The 25,021-nt window shown below is 44.4% G+C and overlaps 1 protein-coding gene across 4 annotated transcripts in view; it reads left to right on the top strand.

Moving 5' to 3' along the window:
• Positions 1 to 479: 479 nt before the first annotated feature.
• The window catches only part of LOC147149330 (receptor-type tyrosine-protein phosphatase zeta-like), a 51,394-nt gene continuing 26,852 nt past the window's right edge, over positions 480 to 25,021 (top strand). For all 4 annotated transcript variants that reach the window (XM_086027596.1, XM_086027595.1, XM_086027594.1 and 1 more), the window contains exons 1-5: positions 480 to 809; positions 15,983 to 16,045; positions 18,408 to 18,587; positions 21,231 to 21,382; positions 21,456 to 21,551. In XM_086027596.1, coding sequence (XP_085883722.1) covers positions 746 to 809; positions 15,983 to 16,045; positions 18,408 to 18,587; positions 21,231 to 21,382; positions 21,456 to 21,551 — 555 coding nt within the window. In that variant the 5' untranslated portion in view covers positions 480 to 745. The remainder of the gene's footprint in view (positions 810 to 15,982; positions 16,046 to 18,407; positions 18,588 to 21,230; positions 21,383 to 21,455; positions 21,552 to 25,021) is intronic.

The following is a 25,021-nucleotide window of genomic DNA, read 5'->3' as shown; positions in this document are numbered from 1 at the left end:
ATATAGAGAGAGAGAGAGAGAGAGAGAGAGAGAGAGAGAGAGAGAGAGAGAGAGGGAGAGAGAGAGAGAGAGAGAGAGAGTTGGTATATATGTGACAATTTCTGATATTTTAACACAAAATGAATGCGATTTTTAAATTTCACTCTTTAATACGATTTTTGGGAGGTAATATTTAATCAAAAAAAGACAAAGAACAAGATGATTACGTCTCAAAAAATATTTAAAAATATTAAATTAGTCAGTAGTTTACATTTCTATGAGTTGAGTTTAAAATTAGCAGCAGAATTAAATTAATATGGAAATGCGTTATTGATAATGATTACAATTAAATTCTAATCAAATTTTGAAAGCGACAAAAGAAGCTGGTCCGAGTTGCGTGTAGTGTGCGCACATGGGGGGGGGGGGCGGGGCATGCAGGCGGGTCCGCGACTCATTGACAGAAAGGGAGGAAAGAGAAGAGAGGAGGGAGCTTGCTTGTGTCCTCGGAGGAGGAGGAAGAACGAAAGAAAGAAAAAGTAAGAAAAGAGGAGGAGGAGGAGGAAAGCATAGGAGGTGCATCACGAGTGGACGCGCGGCGCGGCGACAGCTCGGGGAGGCTCCTAGCGTCATGGATGTGCTGTGAGGTCGCTCCACACTGCTCCGCTTCGCTGCTGCGCTGCCCTCGGAAGCCCGTTCGAGACCCCGCGCGACCTCCGGCCGGCAGACCGGCAGACCGGCAGACCGGTAGACCGGCAGACCGGCAGACATGGAGGCCAACGCCGCCTGCGCGCTACGAGTCGCGCTGCACATCTTCTTGACGCTCCAACAAGGTGAGACAAGTCAAATTGACTCAACTCAACTCTTCTCGTTCCCTCTCACAACCGAATTCCAGCTAACGCAACTTGATTTCAAAAGCAACCAAGTGCTGGAGTCCAACATGAAACACTTCACTTAAAAAACGAACAACCATAATGATGAGCAATTGGGAAACATTTTTTTCTTTGTGTCTAAAGGTCAATTGTACGGCAAGTGGTTCTGATCCACTTCCAATCCGCTTCTGCATGGTCCGAGTTGTTCCGGGATAGGTGGGTCTGATCGAAGTGGTTCTGGTGCAGTTCCAAGAGTGGTTCGGGTCTGAAATATGGTTTTCGTCCTTTCCGGTCTAAAATGTGGTTGTGGTCCTTGTAAAAGTGGTTCTGTTCCAAGTTGTTCTGGTGCACCTCCCAGTGATTCTGGTCTAGCGTGTTTGTGTTTGAGAGGGTCTGATTGAACTTGTTCTGCTGCACTTCTAAAAGTGGATCAGGTCCAAAATGTGGCTCTGGTCCTTTCTTAACAGTGATGATGCTCCAGTTTGTTTTCATCCAACTGCTTCTGGTCCAAGTTGATCTGGTCTCATTGGTTTGTGTGGTTCTGGTGCACTCCCAAAGGTGGTTTGGTTTGGGGTTCAAAATGTGATTTTGTTGTGCTCTGAAAGTGTTTTTGCTCCAGGTTTTCCTTTCTGTGTCCTAATGGTTCTGGTTTGCTTTTGAGCAGTTTGGGTCCAAGTTCTTTGAGTCAAAGTGGTTCTGTTGTGCTTCTACTGTTCGTGTCAAAAACTCGCAGCCTAGGCTCCACATCATTTTTTTTCATGGCCCACTTAAACGAATCGAGTGGGGGTTACTTCTTGCTGAAGTGATTTGCTGTTTGTCAGAAAATCTGGAACGGAATTGCATATTGTCTTCATTTTTTTCCTGCTCTTGAAAATATTCCTTTCCACCAAATCTCTTCTTCAAAAACTGTTGTGTGTTTTTAAGAATATCAAGGCGTACTGTAATATTTGACTGCATAAAAAATACTACTAATAATAATAGAATGTAAAGAATTCCTCCGCATTTTTTACTTCACGTCGATGGAGGTGCTGCTCCTTCTGATGTGCGCGCCTCGGCCACCTGGGGGCAGTATAATATCGACATACATGAAGGAGACGGTCACAATGACTCAGTAAGATGCAGTAGTATTTTCTTTATTATACATTAGGACATTTTCAAGGTGTAACGAATTTAGTGTATGGATGCTATTTGTTAGCCCATCCGTGGGGTTTCCCATTATGCGTTAGCATTAGCGCTTTTCTGCTTCATGTGCTTTGTGAAGTGATTCTGATCCAATGTTCAAGCTCCACTTTGTTGTTGCAAGCTTCTCAGTCTTATCGCCAACGTGCAGCGCTTCTTCTTCTCGGCGCGATGTCGTTATCAGCGTTCGAATGTTGCGCCGTCCGACTTGCGTAGACGTGTCGCGTGTAGATAATCTTGTGGGTGTGTGGAGATTAAAACGTCTGCGCCTATGGACATGCTGTCACGCACCAGGATGCCGAGCGTGCGCGTGTGCATGCGGAACGCCGTCTCCATATCCTGAGTGGTGGCCAGCCAAAGTCAGGGCATGGAAATAACCGGAAAATGTCTTTTTATGCTGTCAAGAAATTTAAATTGCTCTGACTTATACCATCGCATAAATTGGTAAACGTGTGAGTACAATTTGTACTTGACTGCTTGATTGTAGCATATGATTTCAAACAAATTGATTGCAGATTTTATTAAAATACTAAAAAGTAATCAACCAATGATTTCAAATGAATTTGTATTCAAAATGTTTTTTTATACAAATGTATTTTTGACTCATTTAAAAAGGTGGTTTTTTTCAAGAATATGTTCTGGGCAGGCCCCTAGTTGAAACACGGCATTCTGGTGAATATTGCGTTTGTGGAATAAGAGTTAACTGAGCCATCTCCGCCGGCGGCCATTTTGTCAGTTCCGTTGACTGAAAATGACATCACAGTTGCTCGGGGCTCAACTAACGACCAATCTCTGTTGAAAAAAATATGTTTGGGTTGACTTCCCCTTTTAATAATTTCCCCAATTATTTATCATTTGGCAATTTTAAAAGTGTTCTATGCAACCAATTGTTTAAAAAAAGTTCATTTAAAAAAAAAAAACCAAATACATGCATTTAAACGAAGCAATGTTAGAAGAACACATGTAACCAAATATTCCAGGAGTGGCTCTAGTACTTTTCCCTTCTTGGTAGCGTAACGTGCACATCCTGAATCTTCCCGTTTTAATGAGCACGTACCGTAGTTGTTTACGATGGAGCGTAGTCGAAGCGGGGAGGGGGGCGCTCGGGGTCTCGGCCGCGCTCGGCCGACTCTCTTTTGAGCAAGATTAGGCGAGAACTTGGCAGAGGGCGTGCGGCCGTGTGAAGAAAGCTTTTGTTGGCGCGCCAGCAGCGACTTTGGTTTTGGAGGTTCGGCCGTCGCCGGTGGGTTTGGCAGATTTTGCCGGTTGGTTCCCCTCTTTCCGACACGCTGGCTGTCTTCCCCATCACTGACTCATTCCTTACTCTCACTTACTGTTTTTATTGAGGGGACCTTGATAGTTCCGTAAATTCCCACTAAAAAGCCCATGATAAAGTCATCCGATAATAGCAAAATAATCGCAATGCGTGTCAGTTTTGCAGATGAAACATCTTACTTTCTCGTAGGGCTGCGCAATTAAAATCGTTTGAATCTCGACTGTGATTTGGGCTGCCGCGATGAAATGAACGCGATGGGAGCTGACACTGGAAATGCGGACTGTGCCGCATCGCTAATCAAGCGCGTTCTCAAGCAGTAGTCAGCCCACCACCAGGGGGCGAAGGCGTGCTAAAGGCTTCAGGAAGCGGCTTGAATACCAAGCGAGAGAAGAAAGCACAGCAAAAATTGGAGATGAGGAGCGTCCGTTGTCTGGACTTGTTTCCCATTCAGGCCAAGCGACACGACAATAGCATATTTATCCGGTTAGTTGTTGTTAAGTTGAATGAATGCTGATGAATACTTGCGATTAATAATCGACATTGCAATATTCATCCAAAATAATCACTGGTATTAATTAGGCCATAATCGTTTCTGATGAGGTAGTAAAGTGTTGGAGTCACTCAGGAGGATGTCCTTGCGCCGATTGCCCACTAGATGGAGCGCTGCCTCTTTTCTGCTTTTCTGTGTCTCACGGGTGACTGTGACCTTCCGTCCGTCCCACTGGCCACCTCACCTTTGTCCTCTTGGCCGTCCGTCCCACCGCCAGTTCCATTGGCGGTCCAGCTATCGATCCTGTCATCTGTCCCATTGTCTGTCCTGGTGTCCGTCTCACTGTCCATCCCACCACCCGTCACGTTGGTGTCCCGTTGTTGGTCCTACCATCCGTCTTGTTGCCTGTTCTGTTGACTATCCCTCCCATCATCCGTCCGTCCGACCACACCTCCTGTCGGCCGTCTCACCGTCCATCCTGTCAACCGTCCCACGATCTGTCCTGTCGTCCCGACACCCATTCCGCCATCCGTCTGTCCCGGCATCCATCTCGCCGCCTCCCCAGGCCTGAATGATGTTGTCACAGTGGAGATTTGTTGAGGAAGAGTAGCAGACCAATGGGGTGGGGGGATCTTCCAGAAAAGACGGGGTGAGTTTCACGCGAGGGGGGTGACCTAGCAAGGAGGGTGCGGGGCATTTAAGCATGACGGCACCACCATTTGTCCCGAGGACGCCGTCACTGGGAGAAAAACCTCAAGCACTGGAACGGCGGGAGGAGGCGGAGGCCGTTTGGTTCAAAGGCCTCGACGCGCATCGTATTCATTCGTCTGCGTTAACAAGCACAGCAACATTTTGGGGCGGACTGGCAGCTTCTGTTTTGGAATTACTGCTCACTTCATGTCCAAAAACTAAAACTGAACTTGACCGGGTGATTACGATACCAACTCCATAACTACTGAATGATTTAATTGTCTCCATTCCTTATAACTGCACCCTAATTTGATTCGGTTGCAGGTTCTCCTTTGAATCGTTTTTACTGTTGATTGTACTGTAGTAAGTTTCACGTTATAACACAAGCTGCACGTTATGGCATGTTAAGTTTTACGTTTTCACGTGATGAGTTGCGCTAAATAATTTATTATTCTCATTATCATTATTATTATTATTATTAAGTAATTCATGATTAATTAGTCATTGGTGAAAATAGATTAAAACGCAATACATTTGACTTCCACATACGGCAAAACAAAGCCAAACAATTCCTTCCGGTTCAGGTCACGAGTGGAGTCCCTTTTGTGTATTATAAATCAAAATCAGTAGCTATTTAACTAAACTGCTCTTCTACAATACAAATAAAATATAATAATAATACTACTACTACTAATATTATTATTATTAAGACTAGTTTTTTTTGGGTGGGGGGGGGAATTTATCACATTACCATGTAAAACGTATCACATTATACGTTTTAAGTTATCACGTCATAATGTGACATTTATCATGTTAAAATGTGAAACTTATCACCTCATAAAGTGGCATTTTTGACATTAAATTATGATACGTCTCATGATCATGTTATAACTTTGAATCATCTGATGTGGCGGGCAGCATTACAGTTCCGTATGAGAGGAAAGTCAACGCCAGAGCGCAAGGAAGTCTCGCATTCGCCCGCGTTGTCCCGGCAAAGTCATTTGAAGACGAATGTTGGTGTAAGGCAACTTTTGTGCCCGTCGTCATTTCTTCTCCTCTGCTTCTTTTCTGGCGGCTCCTCTTAAACGCTCGTTTGCTTTCCTCCTTTCACGCCGCCTTGGTCTTCCCCTTCCGTGGTGGCGTTGTCCCACATTTGTCCCGCCTCTCACATTCATCCGTCCGATCGCCGCCCACCACCACACCCCCCCCCCGCTCGCCCTCTTCATGTTTTTAATCCTCGTTTGTCTCCCGTGTGAGCGATGAGAGCTGTTGAGAGCTTTTGGGTTGGCCAAGCGGCATCTTGTCTTTGCTGGTGTCCTCCTGGCACTCGGCCACCTTCGCCCTCCAAATCCTCACAAGATGCTGTAATTGATGATGTGTGTGTGTGTGGGGGGGGGGGGGAACTTCAGAGCTGTGCTTCTCAAACTGCTGGGGATCCGCAAAATTATTTGCATTCATTTTACAGTGGTGCCTTGAATGTGTTTTGAATAAGAAAATGATATTGTACATATTGTCATTAAAAAGCATAATGACATAATTCAGTAGAATGTGAAGAAATGAAACAGTCTTTGCCACATTTTTTGGTTTCTCTTCAATGGATATTGTGTTGCTCCTTATGGTGTGTGTGCCACTTGGGGTGGCGGGGGGGGGGGGGGGGGGGGAGTAAAATACAGACATATGGCTATACAGTACAAGAAGAATTGTTCTGTAAGCCTCGGTATTATTCGTCATTCTTGGCAGAGGATAAGGAAAATGTTCCTACGAGTATCGTATTACCTGGAGCATCATGAGTTGCGCCATCATTTGTGCTCAAATGTCTGTTACTTAAAGGGTTGCTACCCTGCCTCATAGATGCTATGTGTTAGCCCGTCTATGGCGTTTCTCATTATGTGTTAACGTTAAGCTAGAAAATGCTAAGGCAAAGTTACGTTTGGCACTGTTGTGACTGTTTTGGTTTTATGTTTAGTTTGGCAGTAAACTTCAACTGAAATTCACTTCACAGGGACTTGAATTGAGTTAGGACATGAGGATTTCTATGGACAAACTTCTCCTCTGAAATGGGTGCGTGGAAATTCCGAATTTGAGAACCCTTGCTGTAAAGATTACGGGCTCTATTTTAATGACAGGCGTAAATCAGTTGCGGCCGGGATGGGGGTGTTCGAACAAGTGGAACCCCCCCCCCCCCCCCCCCCCCCTCTCCCCGCAGAGAATCTGGTGGAGAGTCACTGGAATTGTTGTCCACTTTTCTTCCTCTTGAGTGAGCGGCCGCTCGTCCGTACAAGGACCACGGGACGCTCCAAAGGCTGAATGCAACGACTCCACAGGGACCAAAAAAAAAAAAAAGGCTGCAGACGAGTGGAGGCGCTGGTGGCGGGCCACACAAAAGCGGCCCGCGACATTTATGTTTTGCCACTCCAGCCGTCGCGCTGATCCTCTTCTCCACAAGAACACAAGCGACTCAACAGAAACTATTTGGCCCCATAAGGGGGCGGCGCGGCGCACTAGTGGTCAGCACCTCTGCATCACAACTCTGAGGTTCTGGGTTTGAATCTGGGAACCTTCTCCTAAAACTGCTTAGCTGGATTGTTGATTGATTGATTGATGACCCGATGGCAAGTTGAGGAGAATTGTTGTGTTCCAAAGTTGCGAGAAATTGAAGGTCTCTCAAAGTAGGCTGGGAAAGTTGTAGCCATCTACGGCATCTGGCTTGAGTCGCTCGGACCAATGACTTCCACATGTGCGAGATATTTGTTGAGTTTTGTGGACCACAATTATTTGTGTTTACTCTTTTAACCTCACAGGGGAAACCATTTGGTGGGAAAAAATTGTTCAGGAAAATTAAAAAAACCCAAAACAAAACAAACAAAAAAACATCTGAGTGACTCTACATGTTCCAGGTAAATTATATGATATTAGCATCTAGTTGAAAAAAAAAAAAAAAAAAAGATTTATTGATTAAAAATTACAACAACACTTTTAAATGGAGGGCACTTTTTACAAACCTGATCGAGATTTATTCATGACTCTATCGAAACCTGGTTGAAACTATATTGAAATGCAGTCTGCAGTAAACCTGATCTCAACACGTTTAAAATGTGCTCTATGGTAAACCTGATTGAAATTCATTTCAAATGCAGTCGAAACCAGATGTAATCAATTCTAATAAAACATCACAAATGTCCTTGCTGGAGGTAATTAGTCATCCTCTAGGACTGGAAAAATGTTATTTGACATCCTTTTAAAGTGTAAGCCCCGAAAAAACGTCAAGCGTGTTTGGTTGGCAGTGGTGACTGAGAAGAGAAGGCGGGCCTTCATCAGTGACCTCCATTAACGAGGGCGCGCAAGTGTGTCAAGGTTAAAGACGGACAAAGCGGCCCATCCGTAATTTGCTCCCCGCTGCTCATTTCAATTAGGGCGCGCCTTAAAATAGTGCAAGCGCCCCAAGGCGCCCTCGCTAAATGTTGCCCGCCGTCAAACTTTCTTGCGTGAGTGTCGTCGGTCTTTGGTTGACACCTGGCAAGGCGGCTCAGCGTTTGATTGACAAGAGACGGGGCGCGTCAAGAGTTTGATTGACAGCAGTTCCTTCCTTCCATCCTGCTCTCTCTCTCTCTTTCCTCCCTCCCTCCCTTCCCTCTGCCCTCCTTATTTCTTCCTTCTTTCATCCATCCTTGCTGACATCCTCTTCCTTCTACTTTCCTTCCATTCTTTCATCATACATCCATCCTTCCTTCCTTCCTTCCCAACCCTCCTTCCTTCTGTCCTACTTTTTGTCATGCACCCTCACGGACATCCTTCCTTCCTTCTTTCTGTCCTCCCAGCCTTCCTTCTTTCTTGTCCCACTTCCATCTTGTTTCCATCCATCCATAGTCGGCTGGCTCCCAGCAGATTGAGGGGCGTGTCAATGTTGGATTGACAGCAGCTGAGGGCCTTTTTCCACAGATTTTTTTTGCCCGAGGTCAACTACCATCCTTTTGCCATCTTCTTTTCATCCTTCATTCAGTCCTACTTTCCATCCTTTATTAAATCCATTGTTCCTCCCTTCCTTCCTTCCTTCCTTCCTTCCTTCATACCGTCCTTCCTTCCTTCCTTCCGTCCGTCCTTCCTTGTGTCCTACCTTTGTTCATCCATCCTCACTGACATCCTCTCCTCCTATTTTCTTTCCTTCCATCTCTGTCGCCTTCCTTCCGCCCTACAATCCCACCTTTCTTTTTTAGGGAGACCTAACATGCGGCTGTTTTTTTTTTTTCTTTTCCAGTGCAGCCGCTAAAAACGTAAACGTCCTGCGTGTAAACACGGCGGGCGTTTTGGCGAGGAAGGGCGCAGAGGCGGCCAGGTGCAAATGTTTGACTCTGAGCGAGCACTCAAGTCGTCGAGCGCTTGGCCACAACGTAAACACGCTCGGGACACATGACCAAGTACCCGCAGGGCTGCAAACTGATGTCATCCTCCGTTAAAATGCGAAACACAGTCAAAAGTGTTTGTTGGGCCAAGGAATCCGTTCACATGAGAAAATCCTCAAGAAAAATGCCACCACAAGTATATTGTGACGTGGATTTGTTGTGAAATAAATGTACAACTCCATGAATGCCTTCACTGAGTAAAGATGTGGATGTCCAGTAAAGCTCCACAAACGTGCACATGAGCGAGTTAATCCGTTGTGCGCTTCTTTTTTGGGAGTTTTGTTTTTTTCCCTGAACGGAGAAGACATTCCTGGTGAAATCCTCCTCAGGCCCCCTTTGAGGGCGGCCGCAGCCAGCGCCGCGCTTCATGTCCATTTATAGAGAAGAGACGAGGGCGTCTGATTGATGGGTGGCAGCTTTACGGCGGCCGCTCCGGTGGACCTTTGGAAGCCTGGCAGCGGCGCCGCGAGCCGAGCTTTGATTTGCCGTCCGAGGTCTCGCGTTGTGTACAAAAGCAACGGCGGTGAATCACAGGCTGGCACATGTTGGGATGGCGGAGGCTGTTTTGGTTTTGCTGTTTTGGCTGCGGGAGAAGTTGCGATGATGCCGACGTGACTGTTTACGGGTTAAGTATTGATCAGGGACGCCTAAGGCGGGAAACGAGCAGCGTTTGTACACTTTTTTTTCATGTCAGAGTTGGGAGTAAATCTCGAGGATTGAACTTCAAGTTGCAAGCAAGTTTCAAGTTACTGTGGCAGAAATGAAGCAAGTCAAGTCTCCGCTAAAACTTTATCATGGACGAACGTACGAACGGGCACAAACACTGCTCGTTTCCTGCCTCAAGTGTCTGTGCTTCACATCCGTAAACAGATCGAGGTTGCTTCTACTTCCGGACCTGAGCGCGCACGCCAGCCTACAAACACTCCTTGCGTCCTGCCTCTGATCAAAATGCAGCCCGTAAACAGATTGCCATGACTCATCTTGTAACTCGCTTCACCCAATTCACGACTTGACTCCATTTTTGCCCGAGAAACGTGGAACTTGCTTGGAATGTCACCGTCAAGACTTGACACTTAATTATGACTCGCACGTGACTTAGTCCCACCCGTGCTACACGCTAACCTCAAGTCTTGAGACGTTACATCGGCAGCGTCCTGGGCCTTCTGCTCCCGTCCCGACCAGAAGTGTTGAGGTTCCCGATGAGGGTCTCGGCGGCAGAGTCAGCGAGCGATGGCGTCTCTTCAACGTGATCGCCGCCGCTGCGGGACAAATTGGATTCATGTCGACTTCAAAGGCTTCGGTTTTGGGTTACACCGTGACACGACGGCTGAGGCGGCATCAGCTTGCCGGGCTTTCTGCGCGGAACGACCGCAAAGAGAAAAGGAAAAAACACCTGCTGATTGGTTGAGCCTCGATCTTACCGTAAGGCGGCTATTGGGATCCACGTCAGGTCCACATGAACAAAACATTATTGGTGGTTCTGCAGTTTCACCATGAAAGGGGAAGCCAACCCAAACATTTTTATTTCCCTAGAATATGTTCTATGCGTTTGTGGAATATGAGAAATGCCGCCATTTTTAGCTCAGGGGGCGGCCATTTTGTCACTTCTGTCAACTGAAGATGGCTCAGCTTCAGAAAACAGACGAGCCGTGATTGGTCGTTATATGAGCCCTGAGCAACTTGGCTGTCATCGTCAGTCGACAGAAGTGACAAAATGGCCGCCACGTGAGACGACTAAAAGTGAGTGCATTTTGCTGCTTCACTTATATTTCACAAACAGTGAAATCCTCGTCCAGTGCATCGAGCTTGTTTTTTGTAAACGAGGGATGTTGCTCTGGATCTTCTGTGTGAATTTGACTACTGCTTTTACTCTGGTTGGTCTCGTCTTGCCGTCTCTGTTCCACGGCTGGGGCCTTGAAAGGACCCCCAGCCGGTGTATGAAGCGGCTAAGGCTTTTGATTTGAAGCCCATCTGTTTGTGATGATTGACAAGGGGTACTGAGAAAATATGAAGACCGCCATGTTAGCATGCTAGCTAGCTAGCTAGCTAGCCTCTGACTGATTGGCTGCCTTTTGCTTATCCCGTGTGATCAAAAGATAGTGTTTGCTGTGTGGGTGTTGCTTTTTTTTACATGATATTAGTGGTGGAGTGTGTGTGTGTGTGTGTGTCGGGTGTGTAAATCCACTTTCTTTAGGCCAGAAACAAGAGTGTGGGGGTGACGGGGTTTTGAGGGGGAAACATGGTGGAAGAAGACTGAAAGAGTCCAATGGATTCCTCCGAGTCTGGCCCTGTGAACTTGACTGTGTGAGCGCAGCCGGCCCGTGGAGGTCCCGCCGCCCACAACATCCCCCCCCCGCAACCCCTTGCCGGCGCTCGATGAATAAGAGGATTAGCCCACTCCCAGGCCACGTCCCCTTGCACCCCCCTCCACCATCCCCCATCCTAATGTTGTCAGCGTGGCAAGGGGTCCGCAAAGCCCAACAACATCTCGGGCCAAGTCCCGTTGCATTACGTGTCCATAAAGGCCTAGATAGACCAAAGCGACATCGGAGGCGGTGAAGCGTCGTGGCGTCTGAATGCGCCGTCTGATTGGTGTAGTGGCCACCGTCGTAGCGTCCTATGTTGAATCGGCGTCGTCGGTCGTGACATTTGGTCACTCTGATTGGCTGTTAGCTAGAAAATCAGCGCTCGGAGCACCAACGGGAAGTGACAAATGCGGATAAAAAGTGAGCACGTCTTCGCTGCCGTCATCTTCTTACAAGTGCAAGAGTGAGGGTTGACAAAGTATTGTACAATACTGTGTCGAGAATTTGATGGTTTACTTCGCGTGGGATTTCATCGTGAGCGAAGAATATAGCTGAAAGCATTGTTTACGTTTTTATAATCCGCCCCCGGGGAACAGCTTTCCGGTTGGATTTTTCTCACAATGAGAAATAGTGACTACCGCCACCTGTGGTATGAAAGGCTATTACATCTCTCGCATGCGCAGAAGGTACTTTCATGGTCAGCGTCGGCGTCTGTCGTTGCGGTGTGTTTTTCCAGCGTGACGTGCCGACAGCCGGCCGGACGCCACACGGGGTTCGTCTGTCGCTGCTGGCCGACGTCGGATTGGTCGATCTAGGCCTTAATACTCGCAGCACAGTGGTCCCCACTGGTCCCAGCTGAAGTTTACTGTCAAACTAAACATAAAACAAAGAGAATTACACTTGGCGTATTTCAAGCAACCACATATGGACTCCGCTACCTGAATGCTAACCTTGAATGGGAAACTCGAAAGACACACGGGCTAACAATTAGCATCTAGTGTACGCGGCAGTGCTGTTACCCTTGAAGCAACGGATCTCTGACACACAAACGTTGCCAGTTGAACGTCAAAGTGTCTTGATGAGCAGTACAAACAGCCTTGTAATCCGTGTAATACTGCCTCCAGAATGAGCGGCACAATTGAAGGGTGACAAAAACGGCTAGATTCTTTATAATACTATTTGTGTGATTACGGTATGTTTCCTCAAGTATTTCCGAGTGCAATTCTTTCCAATTTAACACACATTGCAATAAAGTGTTGTTGTGTTGGGGGAGTGGCTGGAAGGGATTAATGGCCCTTCCAGTTTCTGTCCATTCAATCCTCAATCGTTTGCAGGCGTTGACAATCATTTGCTGCTCAGTGAGTTACAAACTTTACGGCAAACCAACTAAATTGGTTGCTTTTGCCAATCTGACTGTCTCTGACGGTTTTTGGCTGTCAAATGAATTGATAAGAACATTTCAATAAAAGCAAGAATGCTCTTTAATTGTTCAACTTTTTTGTGGTTCTCAAATGTGACTTCTATGATCTTAGTTTTGCCCCAGTCTCATGCTCGCTAGCTAGCTGCTAGCCTTAGTTTTGGGCAACACTGCCTTTCAGTCCCACCTCTGCTAAACAAAGAGCGAAAGAACCGGAAAGTTTATCATCTGGGAGCCGGAGAGGAAGCAGACAACTTGGAGTCGACTGAAAGCTTCGGCGGGACAGCGCCTTGCAATCATCATCAAATAAAAGAGTCACGGCGGCCTGCGTTGTGTCAGCGCGGCTCTCTCGGGCCGACGTTGTGTACAGTGGTCACGTAAATACGAGTGTTCTCGTCTTTGACAAGGCCAGTCTGCCCTTCCAGAGACCACCTAGTGTCGTGGTGATCCTGCCAAGGAAGTCACAAGTCATGCCTGGATCAGACGACGACACGTTCACTCCGTTAGTGGCCGCACTTGCTATGCTGAACAATTTTCTAGTTCTAGAAAACTCCTTGCAGTGTGATATAATCTACAATCAACAATTTGGCCTATAATGCAAAAGGAAAAGTCTGCATTTCATGAGTCTTTGGTGGGATTCCTCAAGTTTTTCACATCCGTAAATTACACCCAAGGATGAAAGCCACTTGCGGCCATTAAGTCCATAATTCTCTTGCCGATATCTTTCTCAATTATGTTACTTGCACAAAGGTCAGCTGGGCCTTCAAATCCATCCACAGGTGTGTCGTTATTCAACTCAAATGTCGTCAGTAAGCCGATATTTTCACAAAGCTTCCCAAGACCGGACATCATCGCCTGAGTTTTCAAACAATGCTTTAAGGCTTATTAATCTGACAGGATACAAACTTTCGAATCTGAAGAAAGTCATGAAAACTTGTCCCCAAAAATATCCTAGAATCCTTCTGGCATTGAACAAATAATTTTGGTAATCCACGTGGACCTAAAATGGAAAAAATTAAGTCTGAAGTGTAATGGTGATTTCTACTTTCAACCATTTGCTTTCCTTTGCTTCCATTCCGGTCCGTCAAAATATATCGTGAAACGTGAAAACCGATCTGTGGCACAAAAACATTTGCATCCTGCTGTACCGTGCTGAAAAAATATCAATGTTTGTCACCGATGAATTGAATTTGACTAGACTTTTATCCCATTACAGTCAAATACAAAAAATCTTTCAATGGCCCAACTAAACGTAAAGAGTCACCTACCATTCTGTATACATATTTACTTATTAAAAAAAAAAAAAAAACAACCGTATCAGTGCGTCACTGAGCAAATAGGAACATCGTATTTGCAATTCTGATGGGATGCAAACCAGCGACATAGGGCTCATCTCGTTTGTCTAATTGCAACTTCCTCGGCAGGAGAAGGTAGAAATGTTTTGGCATAATGAGACGACCGCGCCTCGATATCGTCATTTGATGGAAACGTCTCCTATAGACAATGTCACGTCATTGATGTGTGTCGCAAATGCGACAACTTGCGAGTCGCGGTCATTGTTTTGAGGAGCGAGGACCTCGGTACGTTGGCATGAAGAGACTTGAGATGAACCCGTATTTAATGCCACCACCGAATCCCCAAATCTGTAAGACATGGCCACCTAGTGGTCCGGCATGCACATGACAGCAGTTGGAGTGTCTTGTTACCATGAAAACAAAACAAGCGGCGGCTGTTGAATAAGGCCAGCAAAGCGCGGCGGCTTCCTGCCCCGCTGGCTGTTTTGTTTCTTTTTTGCTTCTTTCTGCGGGATCCTAATCCTCGCTTTCTTTCTCGGCTGGATGCTCGGCCAGGGCGTGATGGGAAAGCGGCGGGCGGCGCGTTACGACCTCATCTTGGTTCCGTTTGCTGCTTGGTCACTTCTGGTGAAAAGAAAACCTCAGAAAGGGATTTGCTTCGGCCGCGGAACATCGACATCTTCGATGTCGGCATTTTTCGTGGAAGGAAAGACAACGTTCTTGTTTCGGGTGGGCTTTTCTAAATCAGAGCGACTGCTGGGGGCGGCCTGCCGGTCGACTTCCTGTATCAAGCGGTGCGCAGGTCACCAAGGGGTTAGGGCCCGTGCGCAGACTGTCAACGATGTCATCCCGGATTACGACGCCATCATCCCAAAAGTGGACGCAGCGGGTCGCCTCATCTCCTTTCCTGCACACTCAGCCTGCCTGCAGATTAACACCACGGACTTGCAAACGGACGCACACATACACCCTGGACGTCTGGCTGTGTGTGCGCGTGCGTGTGCGTGCGTGTGTGTCATGCGATCCAGTTTACACCCCCATTTGGAGCCAACTGAAATGGGAATAGTACTGACATTCTGTACTGGAGTAAAAGTACAATTACTTGTATAATAGACCACTTTGGTAATAGTGCTCATTCAAATATGTACACATTAATAAATAAATAACTATTTCGTAGCTTTAACTAGGGCTGTGAAATTAATTGAAATTCAATTACAATGATTACACTCCACCATTACGAAATTGGAGTCATCGTAAAAAAACGATTATTAATATTCATTTCTATCCTACGCACTGTTTGTTTATACAAGGGAATCATACTTGAATTTATTTGGACTTTTCATCATTTTTGAAAATGTTATAATACTTAATTGTACACATTTTGTTTGGTCCAAACATTTATTTGTCTTTATATTTCTTACATCTAAACATTGTCTTGTACCCAAAAATAAATGATTGTTTGAAACATCATGATTTCAATTATTACCAAAAATAATAATGATTCATATTTTTTTCCCATAATCGAGCAGCCTTAGCTTTAACAGTGTTTTGGTGATGTTCAGGGAGTACTTTGGTAGTTCACAAAGTATTTGGTTAACTTTGAGGGAGTGTCTCAGCAGATTTGTGAGTATTTATGTAACTTGTAGGGGGTATTTTGAAGATTTAAGAATATTTAGGTAACTTTTCAGGAGTGTTTTAGTAGATTTGAGAGTATTCATTTATTTTACTTTTTTGCAGTATTTGATTACATTTAGGAGTACAGGGGTTACTTATAGGGAGTATTTGAGTATTCTGGTAACTTCTAGGGAATATTTCTGTCACTTATGTATTTCAGTCATGTTTAAGGAGTATTTCGCTAGGTTTAAGAGTGCTTCGGTATTTAAGAAGTATTTTGAGTACATCCAGAAGTGTTGACGTCACATAGTACATGAACACTTGGGCCTACTACGCAGTTGTCTATGCATGCAGGTCATTGAGTTGGTCCTTGAAGTACCTTTTACTTTTTGGAATTGGTGCTTGGTGTCAAATGCTGGGATTTCCAATTGGCTTTGCGTGTGTGACTTTGTGTTTGTGTCTTGCAGTCGGAGGCTACACGTACAGGAACCAGCGCAAGTTCACCGAGGACATCGACTGGTCGTACGCCGGTAAGTCGATATGGAAACATAAATTAATTATGAATCATTTGTTGGCTCCATAACATCCCTCACAAAATCGGTATAAATGTGGATTGTTGTTTTCGAAATACCTATTTGCAGCAAGGGGGAAAAAACATCCAAATGAAACAATAAAAGTCGTTATATTACATGAGAAAGATAACAGCAAACTATAGGAAAAAAGATGTAATTTTACAGGAATACAGTCAAAGTGTTAAAAGCCAAATTTTGAGGGTCGGGCAAACGGACCTTAGTCCCGCATTTGAATGTTTCTCAGTCATTTTTTGTCGGGGTGCTACTTCCTGCTGATCTGACATCAAGCCATCTTAAAGTAAAACCCGGTTCTCGGTTTCCCGTGGGATCCGGCCTTTCTTGCCGGGTTTGACGCTGCCGGAGAATTTACGAGCGCGTCGTCAGGTTTGTCGGCTTTACGTGACGTCTCTTCAACCCGTCGGCGTCTTTACGGCTTGCAGATGACGGCCTCCATCACGGCAGTTCGCGCTCAACGGCCAGGGTTGCGACACTTTGGGGGGTTTTATTACAGCAAGTTTGGATTTCATTTGCAATTTAGCTTTTCGAATTCAGCTCCTTTTCATGAGCTTTGTACGAATGGAATCTTATCGTATCAAACATGATCTAGTTGAAGAGCATTTACTTATTGCGTCTGTCACTGTAGGTCGCTGGCATGGATAGAAGAACTTAAGCAACCAGTCACTTGATCTTTACACATTTTAATTAGGATATTTATAGACTTTATTTCAACAGAACTTCATACATGAAAATGCCCCCAAGAAAATATCATTAGCGTAATCATTTGGAACACGTGTTTGTTTCAGAGGTGGGTTCAAATGCAACTTGATGCCAATGGCGCCGCCCTTACGTGGCCGAGTCCCGCCCTTATTAGGCAGAGCAAACACAGCGCGATCATAAAGTATCAACGCGGTGTCAGTCAAATCCTTCGGAGGTGGGTCAAAACTAGGGATGTAGCGATATCCCAACATTACGATACGATATCATGATATCAACCTCGCGATACGATAATCACAACAATACAGTGGGGAGGTTGGCGATATAAAAAGTCTCACGATATTGTGTAAAAATGTATGATATTGTAAAAAAATAAAATTAAATAATTAAACAAAAATAGTATTGTGTTTTTGGATATAATAACAGCAGTTACAAAGACCAGTCTTAGCCATTACAAGTATCATGGTCTAAGTAGTTCACAATGCAACGTTCGGCTGAACCAGGCGAAAAGTCATGTTTTATTCAGAGAGCTATGCTGCTTTTGATATTGTGACATGACGACGACGATGTCGTGGCAATTTTAATATGGCAATATCGCTGTTATTGTTATATCACTCGTAAAAATACCGCTTTGTTAGCTTTTATGCGTCCGTGTCACTGCCTTGAAGTCAAGCTGAATTCAGCAGCAAACGTGAAAACAAAACGAAGCGCCAGGATACAACCATTTAAGATCAAAGATGTTTGGCTATTTGTGATTGTGGTATCATTATTTTCTGTTTTGTACTTTGTTACAGCGGCGCTCTACAAATAACGCTGACTTGAGTTGAGTAGTCGGAAAAGTGGCTTAATACAGCCATTAGATCTCTTAGCTGTCAGCTAGCTCCTCTCCGTTTACAGCCACGTTCGTGTAAGTCGGCAATCTACCCCAAAAAACAAACATTTTTGGGGGGTTGTTTTTTTTGATCAAATGCTTTAATAACCCAGCCGCAATTTCACGGTACACAAATGTATCAAGTCGATTTCAACACTTCCAGACTTCTTGTTCAAGCTACGCGTCCTCCGTTGATGAAAAGCAGATGCTGGAAGAAAGGCGGCCTCCCTGCTGCATGCGTGCGATAATTTGCTCAAGCTGGATCGTGTCCAAGCTACTAATGACTGCGTGGGGCACCCCGCGTGCGCGTGTGTGTGGTGTGTGTGCGCCATTGACCTGCTAAACAACTGGCACCCTGACCCAGAAGCCACCCTGACCTGCTGGCGCTGATTGCGCTGCTGAGCAATGTGAAAACGGGGACGCAGGGTCACGTGAGCGCCGATGCACCTGCTCGCAAAGCTAATTAGCACCACGGCTGCCGACGGGCCGTCACCGGGAACATCTGGCCCATCCGCCGCTCCAATGACTTCACGAGCTCCCAAAAAAATACACTTACTCGTGCCTTGGGATGTGAGCCCCAGTTGAAAGCCGACATCAGGCGTCAGGACATGGCGACTGTTTGTCGTTTGTTTTTTGTTTTTGTTACAAACAAATACAACCACAAGCGGTGCGCCACTCGAACTGTCAACAAAAATGGGACAAATGATTCAAACTGTTGATGAATGTATCCCCCAGGAACGTTGAACCAGAACAACTGGGCCAAGAAGTTTCCTTCGTGCAGCAACGCCAAGCAGTCGCCCATCGACGTGGAGGAGAACCTGGCCCAGGTCAAGCTGCAGTACCAGAAATTGCAACTGGACGGCTGGGAGAACCTGACGGGCCAGCGCACCACCATCAAGAACGACGGCAAGACCGGTAACCATCATTTTATTTTAGCCGCGGCAAATCAACAAGCAGATCAATGGACTACGTGCACCAGAACCCAAAAGCACTTCCAAAGTCGCCAATGATGAGCAAAAAAGTGTCCGGCTCACTTCCTGCTCGTTCTAAATGGGCAGAAAAAAATGGAGCACATTTAACCACCTGAAAACTGGGTAACTTTCATTTAAGGGATACTTTTATGTTCCAGGAAACGGTGGTGGTTAGCTCAATTGAGCACAGTCCATTAGCACACGTTAGCATCTGTGATTCGGTCATGATGACTTCTTATGAGGTCTGAGAGGAGTTAGCTTAGCTGGACATAATTGGAAAGACATGTGTAGGTGTTAGCTTAACATTCCAAGTCATGTATGACACTGAGCACACATGAAGACGTGATATGCCAGCGTGTTCTACCTAACCGGCATGCCTACGTGGCGGCCATGTTGCGAGGGACAACTATCCCACAAGAGGGAAAGCATGGACCTTGGAATCAAATCGCAACGTATTTCTCAACCGATTTACATGCAGTTCAATTTTTTGCCAATGCCATAATGTCTGCTACCAAGGTATACCATTTGAAAATATATATATGAATATTCACACATGTGTTTGTTTTCTTTGTTTTTACCAGTGAAAGGTTACGCAACACAATGTGCCATCATCCTTTGCTTTCAGTTTTCTGGCCATCACACACACACATGGAAGTCGCTGACGAATTTGCCCCTCCTAGCTTAGTGTCGCCATAAACTCGCCGCCCAAAAGGGGCGTGTCATACCTACCTATCTATTAGATCTATGACATTGAGACTAATGGGGAACAAAAGTGATATAGCTACTCTAGGCGTTAGCTTAACATTCACTGTCCGGGAGCTAAATGTGATTTTGATATCTGCTTAGCTTAGCTTTCAACTTCATGTATTTGTATGACAATGGGGCCAAATCAAAAACGACTTTTGGTGTTTAGCATTCACTACCAAGTACGAAACTAATGGGGAAAATGTGATTTAAAGATTGGGTTAGCTTAGCTTAGCATTCACTGTCATGTTCATACAGTTGGCTATGTTTTGCAGCACTCACCTGCCTCAAACGCTTGTGAATTATTGTTCAGTTTTACAGGAAGAACACGACTGATCGTACAAGGGATTTGGCACAAGATCTCTGATGTAGTTAGAGATTAGATGAATATAATCATTTCATGTTGTGGGCATGTAAAAGTCAACTTTACAAGAATCTTCCTTCCTTCGTGCTGGTCTCATGTTTCTCTTGAACTGTTGTTTTTATGTCATCTTTTGTTTGAAGATCCAGTTTCAGGTCCATTGAGCGGACTGAGCAGCTTTTGTGGATTGTTTCTCTTTAAGTAGCGTGAAACACGATAACGCTGATTGTTCAGCAAAAGTGTAGAAATGACCCGTCCCGTCTCGTCTTTAGTGGCAATCACGTGTTGTTAACGATGGCGGACGACGGTACTTTGAAGATGTTTTTGTGGCCCTGCTTGCGCTTTCTAAGCCTCAATATGACATTTCAAAGGAGAAAGACGGCAATGTTTGCCTCTTTTGACGCAGGACAAAGAAATCTGTCAACACGACTCAATCAGAGTCATGTTGAGTCAATATTTGCTTTGAACACGCAAACTACAGAACACGCAGTGGACAAACTAGAAGACAAAATGACTAATTTGATATCATCAATATAGAGGCTTTAGCCCCGCCTAGGGTTGGGCAATAAAAAAAGAATTTTGACAATGACATTATTCAAGCCAGGTTGAGCCAAGCCTCTTTTGTTTATTTTTTTCTTTTCTGGAATTTGCTTTATTTCTCCTAATACCAAATAAACTCTGAAACTGTTACCTCCCCCAAATTAACTTTCACCAAATTAATAGAACTGACTTCTTTTGTATAATGTATAAATGGGCAACATAATTGCTTTCCAGTGGCGTCCTTCCTAATCATCCGAAAAACAATCCGAAAATGATTGCAGTCATTGCGTCTGTCTCTTAGTGGCAATTAAAATCTTGGCTCGTAAATTGAAAAATTGTAGCTCGAAGGGTCGTAGAAGCCATTCATTTCTTATCACTCACTGTGCTTTTGTGAATGATTCCCTCTACGTTCGCTGCCATGCTGTAAGTGACAGCAGTGCACACACCAGCAGAGATGTGCTTTCATCTTAGGAAACTGCAAAAAAAAAAAGAAAGAAAAGAAATCAACCAAAAATTGTCCCGGCAAACAAACTTCAATCATACAGCTTGATGATATACATCACGATATTCAATGCCGTGAAAAAGTATTTGCCCCTTCTCAAATTCAGACTTTTTTGCAGTTTTCCCATTTGAATGTTTAAGATCATCAAACACTTGGAACTATCGGACAAAGATAATACCAGGAAACATCCAATGAAATGGTGAAGTGGTGATTTTATTTATTAAGGACAAAAAAAAAAAAAAACTATTCAAAGCTACCTGGCCATGAATGAAAAAGTACTTGCCCCCTACAGCTAAGGAATGTTTGGACCATACCCAGCAGCAACAACTGAAATCAGGCGTTTTCCACAACGGAGTCTTTCACATCTCTGTGGGGATATTTTGGCCCGTTCTTCCTTATGTCAATGTCGTCTAAAAGGTCTTTGCACGTGTTGTGTTCAGTGGCGTTGGACGTGGACGGAGACTTCTATGTCAGTGGCGGCGGCCTGGCTTCAAAGTTCAAGGTGGGGCGCATCACCTTCCACTGGGGTCGCTGCAACGCTTCCTCCGAGGGCTCCGAGCACAGCCTGGATGGCGTCAAATACCCCCTGGAGGTGAGAAGCGGGAGCTACGAGGGCGACGCTGCTAACACTGATGAGTTGCTCTTGTTTTTTCCCTGCCTTTCAGATGCAGATTTACTGTTTTGAGCCGGAGCGCTTCGACTCCTTCCACCAAACTGTCAAGGCTGGAGGCCGGATCACAGCCCTGGCTGTGCTCTTTGAGGTGTGTGTGTGTGTGTGTGTGTGTGTGTGTGTGTGTGTGTGTGCCAGTGGGAATACTTTGGGATTTTTTCATTATAGTTAGTTTTTATTTCATTTTGGCCTTTGTTTTATAAATTCAGTTTGTTTTAATTCACTTTTAGAGTTTAGATAATCAAGTTTGTTCATTTTTATTTTTTTCAAAAAATGCTTCATTATTTTTCTTAGTTTTAGCATTAGTTTTAGTTTTTTAAATATGTGGAATATTTGGTCAATGCAAGATCTTTTTTAAAAAAAGGTCACCAAGTATTGTGTCATAAAGTAAAGCAAACTACATTTCTCAAACAACTGACCTTCCATCTTCCGCAAGGACGTACGGCAATACCAAAATAAATATATTTAAAATAAAATGAACCTCATGTATGAGATTCATTGACAAAGACAAAGGACATTTTAATCATTAAAGTTCATTTTTGTTGTTCTTTTGAAGCATTTTTATTTTTATTTGATTTCATTAATGAAACAAAAAGAATGTTAGTTTAAGTTGGTTTGTTAGTTTTCGTTTAATGTAATAACCTTGGTACATATGTGAGTGAGTGAGAGTGTCTGTAAATATGCGCGTGTGTGTGTGTGAGATCACTTTCCCTGCCTGTGTGCGGAGCACAATGGCCGCCATTGACATGCAAATGAGCATCTGCGCACGCTCGCCTGAAGAATGTGCGCGCAGGCAAAGTCGTTTGTGTGCGAGAGTGTCAACTTTGAGCTTTGGCTCCCGCTGGACGCGTCGTCAGGTTACTCGGTGGACTTCGCACAACAGCGGCGAAACACGACGCCAGACACGCCGCGTCCATTGTTAGCAGAAAGATCGCTAACGAGCTCCGTTTGCGCTCAGTTTTAACAAAATCGGAAGACATTGTTGTGACGGATTGACCCCGGAGTTGACTCCAATGTTTCAAGCACTTGAGCGCCACCAGTGGACCAAAGACGAAACTACAACAACCTCAGGCCATTGCGTTCACATTCTCGGGTCACTTTGAACTCCAGACGCGGGTTCAGTTTGCTATGAAAGCATTCAGGCAACGAAAAAAATTAACACTGTAAGAATAAAGTTCAGATTTTACAAGTTAAATATTATGAGAAAAAACAGGATCCAAAATGTTTACGGCATGCTTCAGTGCTGATACTTATAATAACTGTCAACTTTAAATGAACTAAAGTACAACCTAACGATATTCTCTACATTGGAAAACACTACTTCAGTCTCCTAATATTACACACTATTTACTCCCCCCCCCCAAAAAACATGGCATCCTTAAAATTTCAATACTTTCCCAAAAATATTAATTTATTCTCTCGTGAATTTATTCTTGAAAAAATATAACTCTTTATTTCATACATTTATTTTAAAATAAGACTGTTTTCATAGCATTGTGTAAGTTTCATACGATGAAAATCGTGTTTTTTTAATTTAGAATGGTGGAGGTGTTCTCATTACTTTTGGAAATTATTTTATTTAATATTCCTTGATAATAATGTCAAAGATTTTTTTGGTCTCCAGTGTGGCCCGAACCTCTTGACGCTTGAATGAATTTTACATCAATTATCCAAACTGCTTGTCAATAATTAAACATATGCTTTTGCTTTCAAGTAGATTTGAGGGTGGTAATTTGAATTGAGCACATAAAATCGATATAAACTGAGGTATGTTGCAATTTAGCATCTCAGGGTATGAAGATACTTTTGTTGATGTACTGCAACAAAAAAAAATCAAGAGTTACAACTTTTATAAGTGCTACACTATTATAAAACACTACTGTGAACTATAAAAACACACATAATAAACCAAAATCTATTCAATGTGTACGCAAAGTTACATCCATAAATGTCAAACAATCTGAAATTTTACAGAAGCATATTTTCACCTGGTTTAGGAGTGTATTCCTCATCACTGTCTCCGCTGTCATCGAGACATCTTCCGTCACTGTCCACAGGAGGAGCCCTGGTCCGAGGCCGGCATTGCTCGCTTTTCATACAAATTTAGTTCTATTGAAAAATAACGAGCAGAAATAACATGTATAACTCATCAAGTTGTTATTGGAATGATTACAGATAATAACTAGAGTGTCACTTAAGACAATGCGTGTCGGTGTCGAACGTTGTCTAGATAGATACATCGTGTTTTCTGCCAGAACAAAGCCATTGTGGCAGAGTGTAGTGAATTAGCATCAAACGAAATTGTCAAGTATCTTTAAAAAAAAAACGTCATAGGCACTCTACCTAAGTACACAATAAGTCAATAAACATCTTTACCTCAGCACAACTTACCTCAAATTGGACAGTTTGTAGCAAAAGTCAAGCTTAGCCATCCAAAAAAGGATGTAGTGTCCCCTACAACTGGAAATCAGATAAACTAATGCTTGCAAAAGCTTCCTATGTATGTGTTGGTAATGCATCAACTGGCAGTGGAGGAAAGCAGACTCAATATTTTGCTGCATTTGGAGCAGAAGCGGTTTGATGCGAATTTGCAACGTTCAGCGTCAAGGGGCTAATACTCCCAATTCTGCAATTCTTTTAGCGTGTCCACTTGTAGACAGAGGAAGGTGGCTTCCAGGATGGGAAGAAGAAGACAAAAGAAACAAAACCTTGTCTTGTACTTCTTCAAAGTGCGCACCGATTCAGACCAAGACCACCCAAGGGTTAAAAGTGGTTGAGCAAAGATGCTAATCCTCCAACCCTTTGAGCAAGTGGCTTCCTCTTCATCTGAGGAGGAGGAGACACCTCAAGACTCGCTCTTGTTGTTGCCTTTTTCTAGCTTGTGCACTTGATGTGAGTTTGGGCAGGTTGCTGTGAGTCACAAGCACCCGGCTGGCGTGAATCAACGTCTGCTTGTGTTCAACTTGCTTTTTGTTCATTGTGACGGGCGGTTGTTGTTCAGTGCGTCGGCGTGGCCCGGGGCCGCCTTGGCGTGCTGCGACCGGCAGAGGCCATGTTGGAACACCAGAATGCACAACGCAAGTAGCAGCCAAGACAACAGCATAAAAAAAAAAATCCCTCACTTAATGGTTTTTTTTTTTGTCCTAGGCAAACGTTGCAGTTGGCAAGCAGGTTGTATTTATTTTGCGTTCAAGACGGCAGGCAAGTTGGAATCCTCAACCTCAAAAATGAAAAACATGAACTTTCATGATTCACACAGAACAACAAAGGAAGGCCAAAGCAGAATATTGATGACGAGATGAACCTTTAAAGAACCTCCATGATTCAAACAAACCTCCACAACCCAAACACAACCTCCATGCCGAAAGTGGAACCTCTATGAATCAAAACAGAGCCTCGAGAAGCCGAAACCTGATGGTCAAAGCAAAGCCTCCATGAACCATTCTAAAACACCTATGAAGCGAAACGGAACACCTACGTACCAAAATAGAACCTCTTTCAACTTGAACCAGAACATCTACAACCAAAACAATCTCCATAATTCCAATAGTGCCTCTGTGA

Source organism: Filicampus tigris, chromosome 4, assembly GCF_054856515.1.
Source record: "Filicampus tigris isolate MCC_2025a chromosome 4, RoL_Ftig_1.0, whole genome shotgun sequence".
In the NCBI taxonomy this organism is placed as follows: domain Eukaryota; kingdom Metazoa; phylum Chordata; class Actinopteri; order Syngnathiformes; family Syngnathidae; genus Filicampus; species Filicampus tigris.
This window is presented reverse-complemented; position numbering and strand designations above follow the sequence as displayed.